Source organism: Rana temporaria, chromosome 2 (genome assembly GCF_905171775.1).
Source record: "Rana temporaria chromosome 2, aRanTem1.1, whole genome shotgun sequence".
NCBI classification, from domain to species: domain Eukaryota; kingdom Metazoa; phylum Chordata; class Amphibia; order Anura; family Ranidae; genus Rana; species Rana temporaria.
The window spans coordinates 48,983,342-48,999,680 of NC_053490.1; the positions used below are offsets into that span (position 1 = coordinate 48,983,342).

Genomic DNA, 16,339 nt, shown 5'->3' on the forward strand with positions numbered 1-16,339 from the left:
TCTGATAGTGACCATGTCTGAATGTGTGCATTGAAATGATCATTAGTATCAGAAACCCGTGGGTTAGGGTAACAACAATGGAGCACCAATGAGGAGACAGAGAGGTGTCACCCTATGACAGGAAGTGCCTAAACAATGACTTTGTTTCTGTTTTTAAAAATTTAGGGGAAAAAATGGGTAGGGATTTTAATGGAAGCAAGATAATATTTAAAGGGGTTGTAAAGATACAATTTTTTTCCCTAAATAGCTTCCTTTACCTTAGTGCAGTCCTCCTTCACTTACCTCATCCTTCCATTTTGCTTTTAAATGTCCTTATTTCTTCTGAGAAATCCTCACTTCCTGTTCTTGTGTCTGTAACTACACACAGTAATGTGAGGCTTTCTCCCTGGTGTGGAGTGTCGTGCTCACCCCCTACCTTGAGGGGGCGAGCAGGAGAGTCAGGACGCTCTCTACGTTGCAGATAGGGAAAGGAGTTGTGTGTTAGTGGGCGTCCTGACTCTCCTGTAGTCCAAGGCAGGAATCGTAGCGATTCCTTTACCCTCAACCACCCACAGTGAAAACGCACTCCTCTGAGAACGCACAGGGCTGCTATTCATTCTGACCCGCCGCACTCTGGAACACTCTGGAGCCTTGTATTAAAGATTTATTTGTATAACCAAGAATATATATTTATGTATAGCAAAAAAAGGTTTTAAAAAGAATTTCAAAAACTTATACTGTAGATAATAAAATTAAAGTGGAGGTTCACCCGGAAATGTACATTTTTTAACCTTAGATTGAGGCTCATTTTGTCAAGGGGAATCGGCTAGTTTTTTTAAAACGAAGCAGTACTTACCGTTTTAGAGAGCGATCTTCTCCGCCGCTTCCGGGTATGGGCTGCGGGACTGGGCGTTCCTATTTGATTGACAGTCTTTCGACGGTCGCATCTATCGCGTCACGATTTTCCAAAAGTAGCCGAACGTCGGTGCGCAGGTGCAGTATAGAGCCGCACCGACGTTCAGCTTCTTTCGGCTACTCGTGACGCGATAGATGCCTTTCGGAAGACTGTCAATCAAAATAGGAACACCCAGTCCCGAAGACCATACCCGGAAGCGGCGGAGAAGATCGCTCTCTAAAACGGTAAGTACTGCTTCGTTTTAAAAAAAACTAGCCGATTCCCCGGCCTAGACAAAATGAGCCTCAATCTAATGTTAAAAAAAAAAATTCCGGATGAACTCCCGCTTTAAACTGACCCCAAAACCATTATAGTTTCCTTTTACCACTCAGTAAACCGGGTGACCCATAAACTTGCACAGTGTGAGAAAGCGCAGTAAAGCGCAAACACTGTGTGGCACTGCAAATCAAAAAGCAGATTTTTATTTTTTTACATAACAGGGCGCAGGCCTCTGAAGAGGAAGAGGGGGCTCACAATGTAAGTACTGGGGGTCAGCTGCTGAAATGTTTGGGTTTAATAACAATCTAAATTGTATTACATGCTTATGAGTCTTTAAAGGGTATTTAGCGCTGACGCATTCTGCCATAGTCATCAGAGTAAAACCCATAAGTTCTTAACAGGAAACATTGTAACTAATGCTTCCTTCTTAGATCAAAGGGATAAACTTCTTTGTGTAAAGGAAAAATCCAGGCAGTCTGCCAAGTTTGTAACAACATGAAACATCGGGCCAGATCCTCAAAAGGGATACGCCGGCGTAAGCCGTCGTATCCCTGGTTCTAACTTTGGAACTGATCCACAGAATCAGTTTTCCAAAGTTAGGCAGAAGATCCGACATGTGTAAGGGACTTACACTGCCGGATCTTAGGATGCAGTACCGCATCCGCCGCTGGGGGCATTTCGAGTCGAAATGCCGCTTCTGGTATGCAAATTAGCACTTAGGGCGATCCACAAAGCTTTTCAGCTTCGTTTTTTCGCCGTAAGTTTTAGTTTGCAAGTGTAAAATTAGGGCTGCTTTTACAAAGTGTAAAGTTAGTAACACCATGTAAAAGCACATTCAAGCGACGGCATTTGGTATGCATTCCTGAGGGAGAACTCCACGGCAATTTGTAAAATCAAAACCGGCATGGGTTCCCCACCAGGAGCATACCAGGCCCTTAGGTCTGGAATGGGTTGTAAGGAGACCCCCCCTACGCCAAAAAATCGACGTAGGGGGTCCCCCTACAATCCATACCAGACCCGTATCCAAAGCACGCTACCCGGCCGAGCGAGCGCCCCCCCCCCCTCCTGAGCCGTACCAGGCCGCATGCCCTCAACATGGGGGGGTTGGGTGCTCTGGGGCAGGGGTGGGCGCACTGCGGGCCCCCCCACCCCAGAGCACCCTGTCCCCATGTTGATGAGGACAGGACCTCTTCCCGACAACCCTGGCCGTTGGTTGTCGGGGTCTGCGGGCGGGGGGCTTATCGGAATCTGGGAGTCCCCTCAAATAAGGGAGCCCCCAGATACCGGCCCCCCACCCTAAGTGAATGGATATGGGGTACATCGTACCCCTACCCATTCACCTGGAGGCAAAGTGATAGTTATTAAACACACAACACAAGGGTTTTTAAAATCATTTATTAGTCTGCTCCGGAGGCCCCCCCTGTCTTCTTTAGCTCTAATACCAGGGGGGGCTTCTTCCGCTCTCCGGGGGGGGCTTCTTCTTCCGCTCTCCGGGGGGGGTCTTCTCCGCTCTCCGGGGGGGGCTGCCTGCTAGTAATTGAGCTAACACACGAAGATAGCAGGCAGCCAGCGCTGAAGGAGAAGGCACCGGACAGCTGGAGAAGAACCGGGGTGCGCCGAGTCAACAGCGGAGAGCGGCGAAGATAGAAGAAGACCCCCGGAGAGCGGAGAAGACCCCCCCCGGAGAGTGGAGAAGACCCCCGGAGAGCGGAAGAAGCCCCCCTGGTATTAGAGCTAAAGAAGACAGGGGGGGCCTCCGGAGCAGACTAATAAATGATTTTAAAAACCCTTGTGTTGTGTGTTTAATAACTATCACTTTGCCTCCAGGTGAATGGGTAGGGGTACGATGTACCCCATATCCATTCACTTAGGGTGGGGGGCCGGTATATGGGGGCCCCCTTATGTGAGGGGACTCCCAGATTCCGATAAGCCCCCCGCCCGCAGACCCCGACAACCAACGGCCAGGGTTGTCGGGAAGAGGTCCTGTCCTCATCAACATGGGGACAGGGTGCTCTGGGGTGGGGGGGCCGCAGTGCGCCCCCCTGCCCCAGAGCACCCAACCCCCCCATGTTGAGGGCATGCGGCCTGGTACGGCTCAGGAGGGGGGGGCGCTCGCTCGTCCCCACTCCCATTCCTGGCCGGCCGGGTAGCGTGCTTTGGATACGGGTCTGGTATGGATTGTAGGGGGACCCCCTACGTCGATTTTTCGGCATAGGGGGGTCTCCTTACAACCCATACCAGACCTAAGGGCCTGGTATGCTCCTGGGGGGGGAACTCATGCCGGTTTTTTATTTGAAAATTGGCATGGAGTTCTCCCTCAGGAATGCATGCCGAGCGGCGCTGTCAAATTTTTTTAATTTTTTTTTTTTTCCCGACACAACTTTTTTTAGCCGGCGCGATCCACAAAACTCGGCGTAACGTAACTTCGCGCATGCGCAGTACGGGAGCGCGCCTCATTTAAATGGGACTCGCCCCATTTGAATAGGAACGCCTTGCGCCGGCCGGATTTAAGTTACACAGCCTGAAATTTCTAGGTAAGTGCTTTGTGGATCGGGCACTTAGGTAGAAATTTTAAGGCAGTGTAACTTAAATGGGATTTTTTAAGTTGCGCCAGGTTTTTGTGGATCTGGCCCATTGTAACTAACTTCCTTCTTAGAGCAAACTTCTGTATGTAATGCAGGAAATGTACCCAAATCCAAATCTTTTTCTGACACTTGTGTCTTAAAGCGGAGTTCCAGCCTTTTTGGATGTTTATTAAAAGTCAGTAGCTACAAAAAGCATAGCTGCTGGCTTTTAATGAACATACACTTACCTGCTGCACTGTCCAGCGATGCGACGCTCCCCCCCCCCCCTCTTCGCCGGCGCCTCCATCCTAACTGGGCACCCGGCCGTGACAGCTTTTGACTTCAAGGCTGGGCACTCACTGCGCATAAGCTAGCGGCGCGGCGCTGCGCTACCCGATTGGACAGGCGATCGCCTGGGACCTGTCACGTGACCCAGGTGATCGCCTACAGGAAGGGGGCCGCCAAAAGGCGATCTGACGTATCGCCTTAGCGGCCCCTGGGCGGAAGGAGGAAGTGGGACAGGAAGTCTCACTCCTCCTGAAGCCCCCACCCCCCCCCAAAAAAAAAATACATGCCAAATGTGGCATGTAAGGGGGTGAGGAGTGGATTAAGCGGAAGTTCCACTTTTGGGTGGAACGCCGCTTTAAAGTTAAAATCAATATTTTTTGCTCGAAAATTACTTGGAACCCCCAAACGTTATATATATTTTACCAGAGACCCTAGGGAATAAAATGGCAATTGCTGCAATATTTCATGTCACACTGTATTTGCTCAGCGGTCTTTCAAATGCAATTTTTTTGGGGGAAAAATCCACTTCAATGAATAATAAAAAAAACGAAACAGTAAAGTTAGCCCATTTTTTTTTTTGTTTTAATGTGAAAGATGATATTACGCTGCGAGAATCGTGATCTCTCTTCTAAGCAAAAAAAATCGCGATTCTCATTTTAGCCAGAATCGTGCCGCTCTAATCCACAGGAAGTTCGTACAAAGAGTCTACAGAATATACACAATGCAGAGAGAGAAAACCATGAACAAAGTAAGGGGAAAACTGACCAAAGTTTTACAATAGTCAGTATTCTTTTGTGAGAACTTTGTTCTACTTTAATAGCAAAGGCATTATGAAATCATCCAGAACTCAACATATCCTCATTATTATAAACACCTACACCACACGCAAACGCCTCGTAAAATAATCCTGTGAACATGAAAAGCCTCTTTTAGTTTAGCTACTGTATACATCATAAAAAATGTTCCTTTCACGCAATTAGAAAGAGACCAGCAACCTTTGAGTCAGGGTTGGAGTTGGTCCTCCAAGGTATTGGCTAGATTCAGAGACGTTTACGCCGGCGTATCAGTAGATACGCCGTCGTAACTCTGAATCTATGCCGTTGTAAATTTAAGCGTATTCTGGAAAACAGATACGCTTAAATTAGGCTAAGATACGAGCGGCGTAAGTCTCCTACGCCGTCGTATCTTAGGGTGCATATTTACGCTGGCCGCTAGGTGGCGCTTCCGTTGATTTCGGCGTAGAATATGCAAATGAGCTAGATACGCCGATTCAGAAACGTACGTACGCCCGGTGCATTTTTTTTACGTAAAGCTTTTTCCGGCGTAAAGTTAGTCGAACAAAAAGCTGGCCTAGCCAATGTTAAGTATGGACGTCGTTCCCACGTCGAATTTTGAAATTTTTACGTCGTTTGCGCAGGTCGTCCGTGAATGGGGCTGGACGTAATTTACGTTCACGTCGAAACCTATACGTCCTTGCAGCGTACTTTGGAGCTATGAACACTGGGATATGTCCACGAATGGCGTTAAAAACTTCAATCACGTCGGGTCACTAGTCATTAACATAAAACACGCCCCCCTGTTCATCATTTGAATTAGGCGCGCTTACGCCGGCCCATTTATGCTATGCCGCCGTAACTTAGGAGGCAAGTGCTTTGTGAATACAGCACTTGCCTCTCTGACTTACGGCGGCGTAGCGTATATGCGATACGCTACCTCAAAATTAAGCCAGTCTATCTGAATCTGGCTATATATCTCTCTATCCCTGTGGCTTCAATCCTACGTAATGAGGGTTAAAACCCAGTTCTCAAAAATAGACATTCATTTGTATCCTTTGTGACAGCTCCACCAATGTGATTAGTAAAAAGGAGGTTAATATACAAGTATTATTCTATTTATTTATTTTTTAATAACAAGCTAGCCTGCCAATGAACTCAACGGCAATCTGAGACCGGAGCGTCTAAAGTTTCTCCTGTGGAATAAACACTTCAGCCTGAGCTATGTCAAGGACTAGACCCAGATACTCCAAATGAGTCCGTTCCATCAACAACTTCTGAAGGTTCAGGATCCAATCTAAATCACTGAAGCGTCTGGAAAGTCAATGCAAAGCTGTCCAACAGAGCCCAGACTGCCTGGTCCCGTAATAGGAGGTTGTCTACTTATCCCACAATAGGGATGCCAAGGGAGCATAGCAGGGTCCAACAGAGCCCAGACTGCCTGGTCCCGCAATAGGAGGTTGTCTACTTATCCCACAATGGGAATGCCAAGGGAGCATAGCAGGGTAGTACTGGGGCCAGCACCTTGGTGAATACTCAAGGTACGGACCGACCAAAAGAGCCGGCAGCACCATAAACTGCAGTCCCTTGTCTTTATTCAAGCAATGTCATACAAGGGTAACAAATCCAGTAAACATTTGATGCGTTTCAGCCTCATAACAAGTTTTAAAGAGGAAGTAAACCCTGATGGGTGATACTTCCTCTTTGCTTCCCTGTAAAGGTAAAGCATACTGGGCTACTATGCATCGCCCCCTTATGCATTAAAGGAGTTGTAAATAAAACATTTTTTTTTGCTGAAATGATTGTTTACAGGGTATAGAGACCCTGCGGTTGGAAACCTGGCGTGCGCGGGAGATTTAAAACTCGGCAAGGTCCGTCCGCTGCTGGTCCTTTCGTCGTAGATGCCCGCGGCGCATTGCGAGGGGAATATCTCCTAAACCGTGCAGGTTTAGGAGATATTCTCCTTACCTACAGGTAAGCCTTGTTATAGGCTTACCTGTAGGTAAAAGTAAAAAAAGTGGGTTTACAACCACTTTAAGTATGGACGTCGGAACCGCATCAAATTTTTCAAATTTTACGTCGTTTGCGTAAGTCATCCGTGAATGGGGCTGGCCGTAATTAACGTTCACGTCGAAAGCATACCGATTTGCCGACGTCATTTTGAGCATGCGCACTGCGATACGTCTACGGACGGCGCATGCGCCGTTTGAACGAAACGTAATTTACGTGGGGTGAGGTCACAGTTAATATACATAAAACACGCCCACAGCTTCAACATTTGAATTAGGCGGGCTTACGCCAGCCATAATACGCTACGCCACCGTAACTTCGGCGGCAAAATCTTTGAAAATACCAAACTCGCCTCTCAAAGTTATGGCGGTGTAACGTATCGGAGATACGCTACGCCCGCCTAAAGGTACGTGAATCTACCCCATTGTTTCTATTTAAGATAAAGAATTTATATAAAAAAATTACAAAAAAAAGAAGATAGCTGAACAGTAAAACAGCATCTAAATGCAGCATTGTAGAAAGGAGCAGGAATCGATCCCGGTACCTTCTAACGTGCAACAAAGGAATCGCAGTTTCAGTAAACAAGAAATAAGAACCTGCCAAGATCTCAAGAGAGTTAAAGCTTTGACAACAGCATATCAATTACAATCCAATGTGAATTAATAGGGATTGCGAGCAGAGAATGAGTAAGACCCAGGCAGCAAAACATGTCAAATGCGCAAACAAGGCAGGTCCGGACGTCTCTCGCTCTGCAACATGAAAGGCGTGTAATCTATTGAGCTCTATGGCAAGTGCGTGAAAAGAGGACGAAGAAAAAAAAAAAGAGACAAACAAGAGCGAGCCTCAAGGTAATGAACCACTAATCAAGAAATAACTGTGCACATTTCAATATATACTTCTGCCCGAGGGCTGGATTATCCGCAGAGCACTGCTTTATACACAAGTCGTACAGAGTGACGTGAACGCCTACCGTCTCACAACAACATGCTGAATACAAGTCTACAATGCACGGAGGAGGCTTGTACAGTAACCCGCCGAGCGTCACGGTACAGTTACACACAAATAAAGATTCGGTCAGACCCGTTGCTTCGAATCACGCCGTCAGCATTTTTTGACCTTGAACAAATCACTTAAAAAAGGATCAATCCACACAACACTAATCTTTAGGACCCATTTAGATCTATAGATATGCGTAAAGGTGGATTTTTTGTATCGTCAGGCAGGTGCAGTGTAATGGATCAAAGTGCATTTCTTATATGCGTTGACGCACATTTTTTATGTGTTTTTCACTTTAGGATTTTGGACAGTTATTAGCCAAAGAGCAAGTGCACGTTCCAAGTTCCAGTGCCCGAAGCTTCTGGGGATTGTTTACAACCCACGTCGTAAATCTTACCATCCCGGCCGTGTCTCCGCACTGACTCCCATGGTGCTTTTCTACCTCCAGCACCATAGATTTCTATGGTACTGTGGAGACCTTGTCTACCTCTGTCTCCCGGCAAGCAGCCCCATATATGGCCAGAATGCTCCTCACACTGGTCGCCAGTGGGCAGAATGCTCCTCACACTGGTCGTCAGTGGGCAGAATGCTCCTCACACTGGTCGTCAGTGGGCAGAATGCGCCTCACACTGGTCGTCAGTGGGCAGAATGCTCCTCACACTGGTCGTCAGTGGGCAGAATGCGCCTCACACTGGTCGTCACGTCAGTGGGCAGAATGCGCCTCACACTGGTCGTCACGTCAGTGGGCAGAATGCGCCTCACACTGGTCGTCACGTCAGTGGGCAGAATGCTCCTCACACTGGTCGTCACGTCAGTGGGCAGAATTCCCCCTTATAGATCATTTAAAAATTATTTGTGTCAGTGGGAACTCATCTGAAGGGTTAACATGGTATTCCTTATGCCGCGTACACACGGTCGGACTTGATTTTTTTCCAACTGAAAATCCATTCGTATGTACGTGGCATTACATTGGTAACATCTGAAGGGTTGACATGACATTCCTTACATTGATTGTCAGTGGGAGGAACATTCCTTACATTGGTGGTCAGCGGGAAGAATGCTTTTTACATTGGTGGTAAGTAGGAAGAAACCCCCCTTATAGATAATTAAAACAATGATTGGTGTCAGTTTCACTTATCTGAAAGTTTGACATTACGTGTTGCTCATAGAAAACCCTACGAACCTCTGGGAACTCAGAGGATTCCAAGGAATCCTGATAGAGAAAGCCTGGTTTAGGAGGACTGGTCGCCTAATGTCACCTATAATCTAGTAGCTGTATGGGGCTCATACCTGCAATGACAATATTCAGAATATAATTTTTTTTTTTTTTAATTATGCACCCCTTTATTTCTATTTTTCTCCACATTAACATTAACTTGCAGGCCAAGCTGTCCTGCAAAAGGGACAAATGTTGAGACAAAGCACATTACACTGCCTGGAGTGCTTAGGCTTTATTTAGGGTTGTCCCGATACCGATACCGGGATCAATACCGAGCATTTGCGAGAGTATTTGTACTCGCGCAATTGCTCCTGATGCCCAGTCCGGTACTTTTTATGAGAGAGCGGGCAGAGAGCAGGGCGGTGACCGATCGTAAAACGGGCGGATAGAGGGGAGGGGCGATGACTGAGCGGCGAGAGGGGCAGGGGGCGGAGAGCAGAGCGAGTCCTCAGGCAGGTAAGTAGAATTGAATTGTGACATGCAAGGAGCATTCTTCCCACTGCCCACCAATGTAAGGAGCATTCTTCCCACTGCCCACCAATGTAAGGAGCATTCTTCCCACTGCCCACCAATGTAAGGAGCATTCTTCCCACTGCCCACCAATGTAAGGAGCATTCTTCCCACTGCCCACCAATGTAAGGAGCATTCTTCCCACTGCCCACCAATGTAAGGAGCATTCTTCCCACTGCCCACCAATGTAAGGAGCATTCTTCCCACTGCCCACCAATGTAAGGAGCATTCTTCCCACTGCCCACCAATGTAAGGAGCATTCTTCCCACTGCCCACCAATGTAAGGAGCATTCTTCCCACTGACCACCAATGTAAGTAGCATTCTTCCCACTGCCCACCAATGTAAGAAGCATTCTTCCCACTGCCCACCAATGTAAGGAGCATTCTTCATATCATTATGCCCCTTTCACACTTGTGCGACTTCAAAGTCGCACTATTTTACGGCGATTTTGCGGCCGCGATTTCAATAAATGCCTGTGTGAAATCGGACCAAAGTAGTGCAGGGACTACATTGAAGTCGGCACAACTTAAAGTCGTGCCAGTATGAATGGTGGTCATTGAAAATCATGGAGAATGACTTGTCATATGATTTTGCAGTCCAAAATCGTGGGACAAGTCGTATAAGTGTGAAAGGGGACTTAGTCTGTATTGTGGTTTGAAAACTGTCACATGACATAAAAAAACTAAAAAAAACTATCGGTATTCGGTTTCGGCGAGTACATGAAAAAAAGTATCGGTACTTGTACTCGGTCCTAAAAAAGTGGTATCGGGACAACCCTAGTTTTATTTATACAAATTAAAGGTTTTTTCCTCTAGAAAACCTTTGGCGTTGAAAGCGTTAGCTGCAGCCATTACAAAAAACTTAAACAACATGTGCACAGGGTGACAACGCTGCAGTGATTCTACCGCAGAACAAACAACGTTGTCACCTGGTTATAGGAAGTGGGAAATCAACTCATTTACTGAAAGGGTGAAACAAGGATGACGCAGAAACACAAAAACTGCCATGGCGATGTTGGCGACAGACATCAGTATAGATGTTGTTGTTGTTGCTTTTGCCCATGAATGCAATTTAATTGTTGCCACAGCAGACATAACTTCTCAGATGCCTAAAATACCCACAAAAAGTCAACATCCTATCCTTACAAGGCTAATAATAGCTACAATGTTGGTGGACCTAGTAAGACCTTCCTAGTAGAACCTTCAGAAATCTGTAGTTCCGCAGTCCCTGACACAGTCCCTCCACGGCCGGTAGCAGGTGTAACCTTACAGAATACTTCTACACAAGTGGCAAACACAAGGCGACTCATGACCGTGACACAGATGAATGGGGTTTGCTGGCTGTCACAGCAGGGGGAGAAGGATCGTACTCCTCACATTTCAGTCGGGGGGCCATTATATACTGACAGGTCATATGTCTATGGGGGGGGGGGCATCTGTTTTTAGGATCTCACTATCCAGTATGACAATAGTGTGGTGTATAGGATAAAAAAAAAAAAAAAAAAAAAAAATTTACCTCCTTTGTGCAAATATTCAGTTTGTGACAGAATACTCAATATCACTGTTGCCAACCGTCCGTATTTTTACGCACAGTTCGTAAAAACAGGCACTTTTTTTCCCCTGTTCGTAAATGTTCGTGGTTGAAGGAATGTGCCAGTAAAAATAGCCGAGATTGGTTCGGCTTGGAACTGCGCATGAAGATTGGAGGCGGGGGGTGATTGGAGGCAGGGGGTGATGGTGGCTGTGGTGGCAATGCAGAGGGGGATGGAGACAGGGGGCAATGGAGGCAGGGGGAGATTGGAGGCAGAGGGTGTTAGTGGCAGGGGGTGAAAGGAGGCAGGGGGTGTTGGTGGCACCCCAGAGGTGGATGGTGGCCCCGCAGAGGTTGGGGGATGGAGACAGGGGTTGTTGGTGGCACTGCAGAGGGGGATGGAGGCAGGGGGTGATTGGAGGCAGAGGGTGTTAGTGGCAGGGGGTGATAGGAGGCAGGGGGTGTTGGTGGCACCTGCAGAGGGGGATGGTGGCCCCGCAGAGGGTGGGGGATGGAGACAGGGGTTGTTGGTGGCACCGCAGAGGGGGATGGAGGCAGGGGGTGATTGGAGGCAGAGGGTGTTAGTGGCAGGGGGTGATAGGAGGCAGGGGGTGTTGGTGGCACCTGCAGAGGGGGATGGTGGCCCCGCAGAGGGTGGGGGATGGAGACAGGGGTTGTTGGTGGCACCGCAGAGGGGGATGGAGGCAGGGGACGATAGAGGCAGGGGGTGATTGGAGGCACCGCAGAGGGTGGGTGAAGGCAGGGAGTGTTGGTGGCAGAGGGTGATGTGATTGAATTATTTTTTCTTATTATATCGAAAATAACAAAAATATGTTTTTTTACCTTAATATCTACCTTAAATCACATTGCTATTTGCCTAGCGTACTTGTTTGTAGCCTAAATACTGAAATTTGCACCTAAAAAATGTAATTTAGTAACTTTTGTGAAATGCCAGTAAAAACGTGGCTGCGCCAGTAAATTTCGGGTGTCGTGCCAGTAAATTTCAATCTGGTAGGTTGGCAACACCGCTCAATATGCAGGAATAATCTATTTAATGTCACCAGCACAAATGTGCGCAATCAAAGCGCAATAGGAAATGTGCAGTTGTCACATGCGATGGATCGGTTTGCACTTGGACTATTTCTCGGCAGAGGACTATAGGTGGACGTCTATGCAGATGTGTATCAGATGCAGCCAGTGGTGGGGGCACTATGAAGAATGCATAGAGCTAATCTTCTGCCCTATAGGTCTACAGGACTTTCTTCATAAAGCCCTAGTCATTGAAAAGGGCAAGGGGGGTCCAAAATATTTTTGCATGAGGCTCATTTACATAAAATTAGGTTAGGTAACAGGTGTAAATGGGCCTCATGCAAAAATATTTTGGACCCCCTTCCTGTTTTCAATGACTAGGGCATTATGAAGAAGACATAGTGCTCACCTCCTACCCTAGAGGTGAGCAGTGCCAAGCTCTACAGGAAGGCAGAGGAGAGGATCCCCAACTGTCACAAAGCCTCATTTGATGTAAATGGGCACCTATGCAAAAACATTTTTACCCCTTCTTCCTCATTCAAGGACTAGGGCATTATGAAGAAAGCATAGTGCTCACCGCCTACGCTGGAGGTCAGCAGTGCCTAAGTCTACTGGAAGGCAGGGGAAAGGGGTCCCCAGCTGTCACCCAACCTCATTTCATGTAAATGGGCCCCATTCAAAAATATTTTTGGGCCCCTCGTTCAATGACTAGGGCATTATTAAGAATGCATAGTGCTCACCTCCTTCCCTAGAGGTGAGCTTAGGTCTATAGGAGGACAGAGGTGGAAATACCCAGCTGCTACCCAACCTAATTTCATGTAAATGGGCCGCTAATTCCCAGAGGGCCCCATGAAAAAATATCTTTGGGTCCGTCTCCCTCATTCAATAAATAGGGCATTATGAAGAAAGCATAGTGCTAACCTGCTTCTCTAGAGGCGAGCAGTGCCAAGGTGTTTATGAGGGCAGAGGAGGGAGTCCTCAGCAGTCACCTAACCTTGTTTCATGTAAATGGGTCCCTAACTCCCAGAGGGTCCATGCAAGAATATTTTTGACCCCCCACCTCCTCATTCGATGACTAGGGCACTATGAAGAATGCATACCACTCATCTCCTACCCTAGGAGGCAAACATTACCAAGATCTACAGGATGGCAAAGGAGTGGTGCCACCTGTCACCTAACGCTCAGGTCATGTAAATGGGCCCCTTGGCAAAAACATTTTGGGCCCCCTGCTTAATTCCATTACTTCCATTAAAGGGAAAGGGCCCCTAAATCCCAGAGGGCCCCCGTTCAAGAACATTTTTTGGGGCCCCCCTTCCTTTAGAACAATTTGGTCAATACGAAGAATGAATACTGCTTATAAACTGACCCGATATGCCGAGGTCTACAGGATGATGGAGGAGGGATTCTCAGCTACCATCTCAGATTAATGGGCCCCTAAACAAAAATAAAAGGGGCCTCCGTCTTGAATTAGAAAGATTAGGGCATTATGATGGATATATAGCGCTCACCACCTGCCCAAACCATACTGAGACCTACAGGATGGCGGCGCGAGACGAAGCTGCTATTTGATGCCAATGGCCCCCTGTGCAAGAACATTTCTGGGCCACCATCACTCATTCAATTAAGGGGAAACAATTATGCCAATACAAAGAATGAATACTGTTCATCACCTGCATTAGATGTGAGTGCCACCCGCTGTCTCCGCAGTCGCTGGCACCAACCCCCCACTTTACTCTTCATTGCCATCGCAGTTTGGCAGAACAGACCTTGTGGAGATCTTAAAAACATGTTCCAGCATGGCTCCGCCCACCATCAGGTATATTTCATCGACCTCAACTCTGCATCGTTATCAGATCACCAAAAGCGGAAAAAAAGAGACCTCCATGGAGATCCTCTACATCACCCAGCATTGCTGCAGACATTTCTAGGGTATGGCAGTGCTGCCAAGTCCAATGATGCTGCACGCTTCATGCATTCACCACCCCCTGCACGCTCCACGTACTTTCCATGCATTTCTCCCTGCATGCTCCACTTACTTCTCTGTGCATTCCTCCCTGCATTCTCCATGCATTCCTCCCTGCACGCTCCACGTACTTCTCCATGCATTCCTCCCTGCGCGATCCACGTACTTCTCCATGCATTCCTCCCTGCACGCTCCATGCATTCCTCCCTGCACGCTCCATGCATTCCTCCCTGCACGCTCCACGTACTTCTCCATGCATTCCCCCCTGCACGCTCCACGTACTTCTCCATGCATTCCCCCCTGCACGCTCCACGTACTTCTCCATGCATTCCTCCCTGCACGCTCCACGTACTTCTCAATGCATTTCTCCCTGCACGCTCCACGTACTTCTCCATGCATTCCTCCCTGCACGCTCCACGTACTTCTCCATGCATTCCTCCCTGCGCGCTCCACCTACTTCTCCATCCATTCCTCCCTGCGCGCTCCACCTACTTCTCCATCCATTCCTCCCTGCGCGCTCCACCTACTTCTCCATCCATTCCTCCCTGCGCGCTCCACCTACTTCTCCATGCATTCCTCCCTGCACGCTTCATGTACTTCTCCATGCATTCCTCCCTGCACGCTCCACGTACTTCTCAATGCATTTCTCCCAGCACGCTCCACATACTTCTCCATGCATTCCTCCCTGCACGCTCCACATACTTCTCCATGCATTCCTCCCTGCACGCTCCACGTACTTCTCCATGCATTCCTCCCTGCGCGCTCCACCTACTTCTCCATCCATTCCTCCCTGCGCGCTCCACCTACTTCTCCATGCATTCCTCCCTGCACGCTTCATGTACTTCTCCATGCATTCCTCCCTGCACGCTCCACGTACTTCTCAATGCATTTCTCCCAGCACGCTCCACATACTTCTCCATGCATTCCTCCCTGCACGCTCCACGTACTTCTCCATGCATTCCTCCCTGCACGCTCCACATACTTCTCCATGCATTCCTCCCTGCGCGCTCCACCTACTTCTCCATGCATTCCTCCCTGCGCGCTCCACCTACTTCTCCATGCATTCCTCCCTGCACGCTTCATGTACTTCTCCATGCATTCCTCCCTGCACGCTCCACGTACTTGTCAATGCATTTCACCCTGCACGCTTCATGTATTTCTCCATGCATTACCCCCTGCACGCTCCGAGCACCAAACCCCTGCAAGCTCATTGCGCCAACCCCTTGCACGCTCCTTGCATCACCTCCTGCACGCTTCAAGCACAACACCTGCACGCTCCATTCACCAACCCCCTGCATGCTCCATGTGCCACGCTCCATGCATTACCCCCTGCACACTACTTGCGCCACCTCCTGCAAACTTCAACCCCATCCCTGCAGGCTTCAAGCACAACCCCTGCATGCGCCAACTCCTGCACGCTACTTGCGCCAACCCCCTGCACGCTCCAAGCACCACCCCTTCTTTCATGTACTACCCCTGCACTCTCCATATACTCCTCTATGCACAGCACCTCTGCTCCAATGATAACAGATCTCTCAGGCAATGGGTCTCTATGTGGGATGATAGAAGTCTGAGGCATTTCCAGGGACAGATGTGCCCCCATCTCTACCAACCTGAGACTTCCTGTAAGTGTGCCATGCCCGGGCATGCTGGTACTTGTAGCCCTCCTCCCCCCTGGACAGTTGCAGTAATAGTTGTCAGATGTTAGCTCACCTTTCTGAGCACTTTGTGGCAGTTTCTGCAGATCAGGTAGTCCCTGCTGTTGCTCAGGCTCTCCGTGCTGTCCATGGTGTTCCCTCTTCCCCGGCCGGTGATCTGGCTGTTTGCTGGTTGTCTGGGGAAGAGCGGCCGGTAAGCTGTGAACTGCGGGCCGCCCCGAGAGCACAAACCGGCCACAGGAGACGGAGGACGAGTGACAGGCACCACAGGGCGGGGCTGACTCGTACAGATACGCCCACACAGCTGAGGTATATATAACCTCTCCGCCGCTCACGCCCACCACCCCGCCTCTTACACGCCCACTCCTATAACTTTCCCTCATGCTCCCGCCCTCTGCAGGCATAGCCACGCCCCCATTGCGCTGACAGGGACCTCCTCTCACTTGCACGTTTGTGCTGGCCAATCGCGGCTGAGCCGCTGTTCACGTCACGCCCCCCGGTAACTGCTCTGTGCCAGCCAATCGCGGAGTGAGAAAGGAGAAAGGACGCTCGGCCAATGAGAAAAACTCGAAAACAGGAGTCGCCACGCCCACCAGAGCTTAGGGCTTAGTTGTTGGACAAAAGGAGTAGTGATAAACAAGGGGT

At 48.7% G+C, this 16,339-nt stretch overlaps 1 protein-coding gene across 2 annotated transcripts in view; it reads right to left on the bottom strand.

Annotated features, from left to right (window-relative positions):
- SESN3 (sestrin 3) overlaps window positions 1-15,987 on the bottom strand; it is a 183,512-nt gene extending 167,525 nt beyond the window's left edge. For both annotated transcript variants that reach the window (XM_040340173.1, XM_040340172.1), the window contains exon 1: window positions 15,750-15,987. In XM_040340173.1, the coding sequence (XP_040196107.1) occupies window positions 15,750-15,824 (75 nt within the window). In that variant the 5' untranslated portion in view covers window positions 15,825-15,987. The remainder of the gene's footprint in view (window positions 1-15,749) is intronic.
- Window positions 15,988-16,339: the final 352 nt, after the last annotated feature.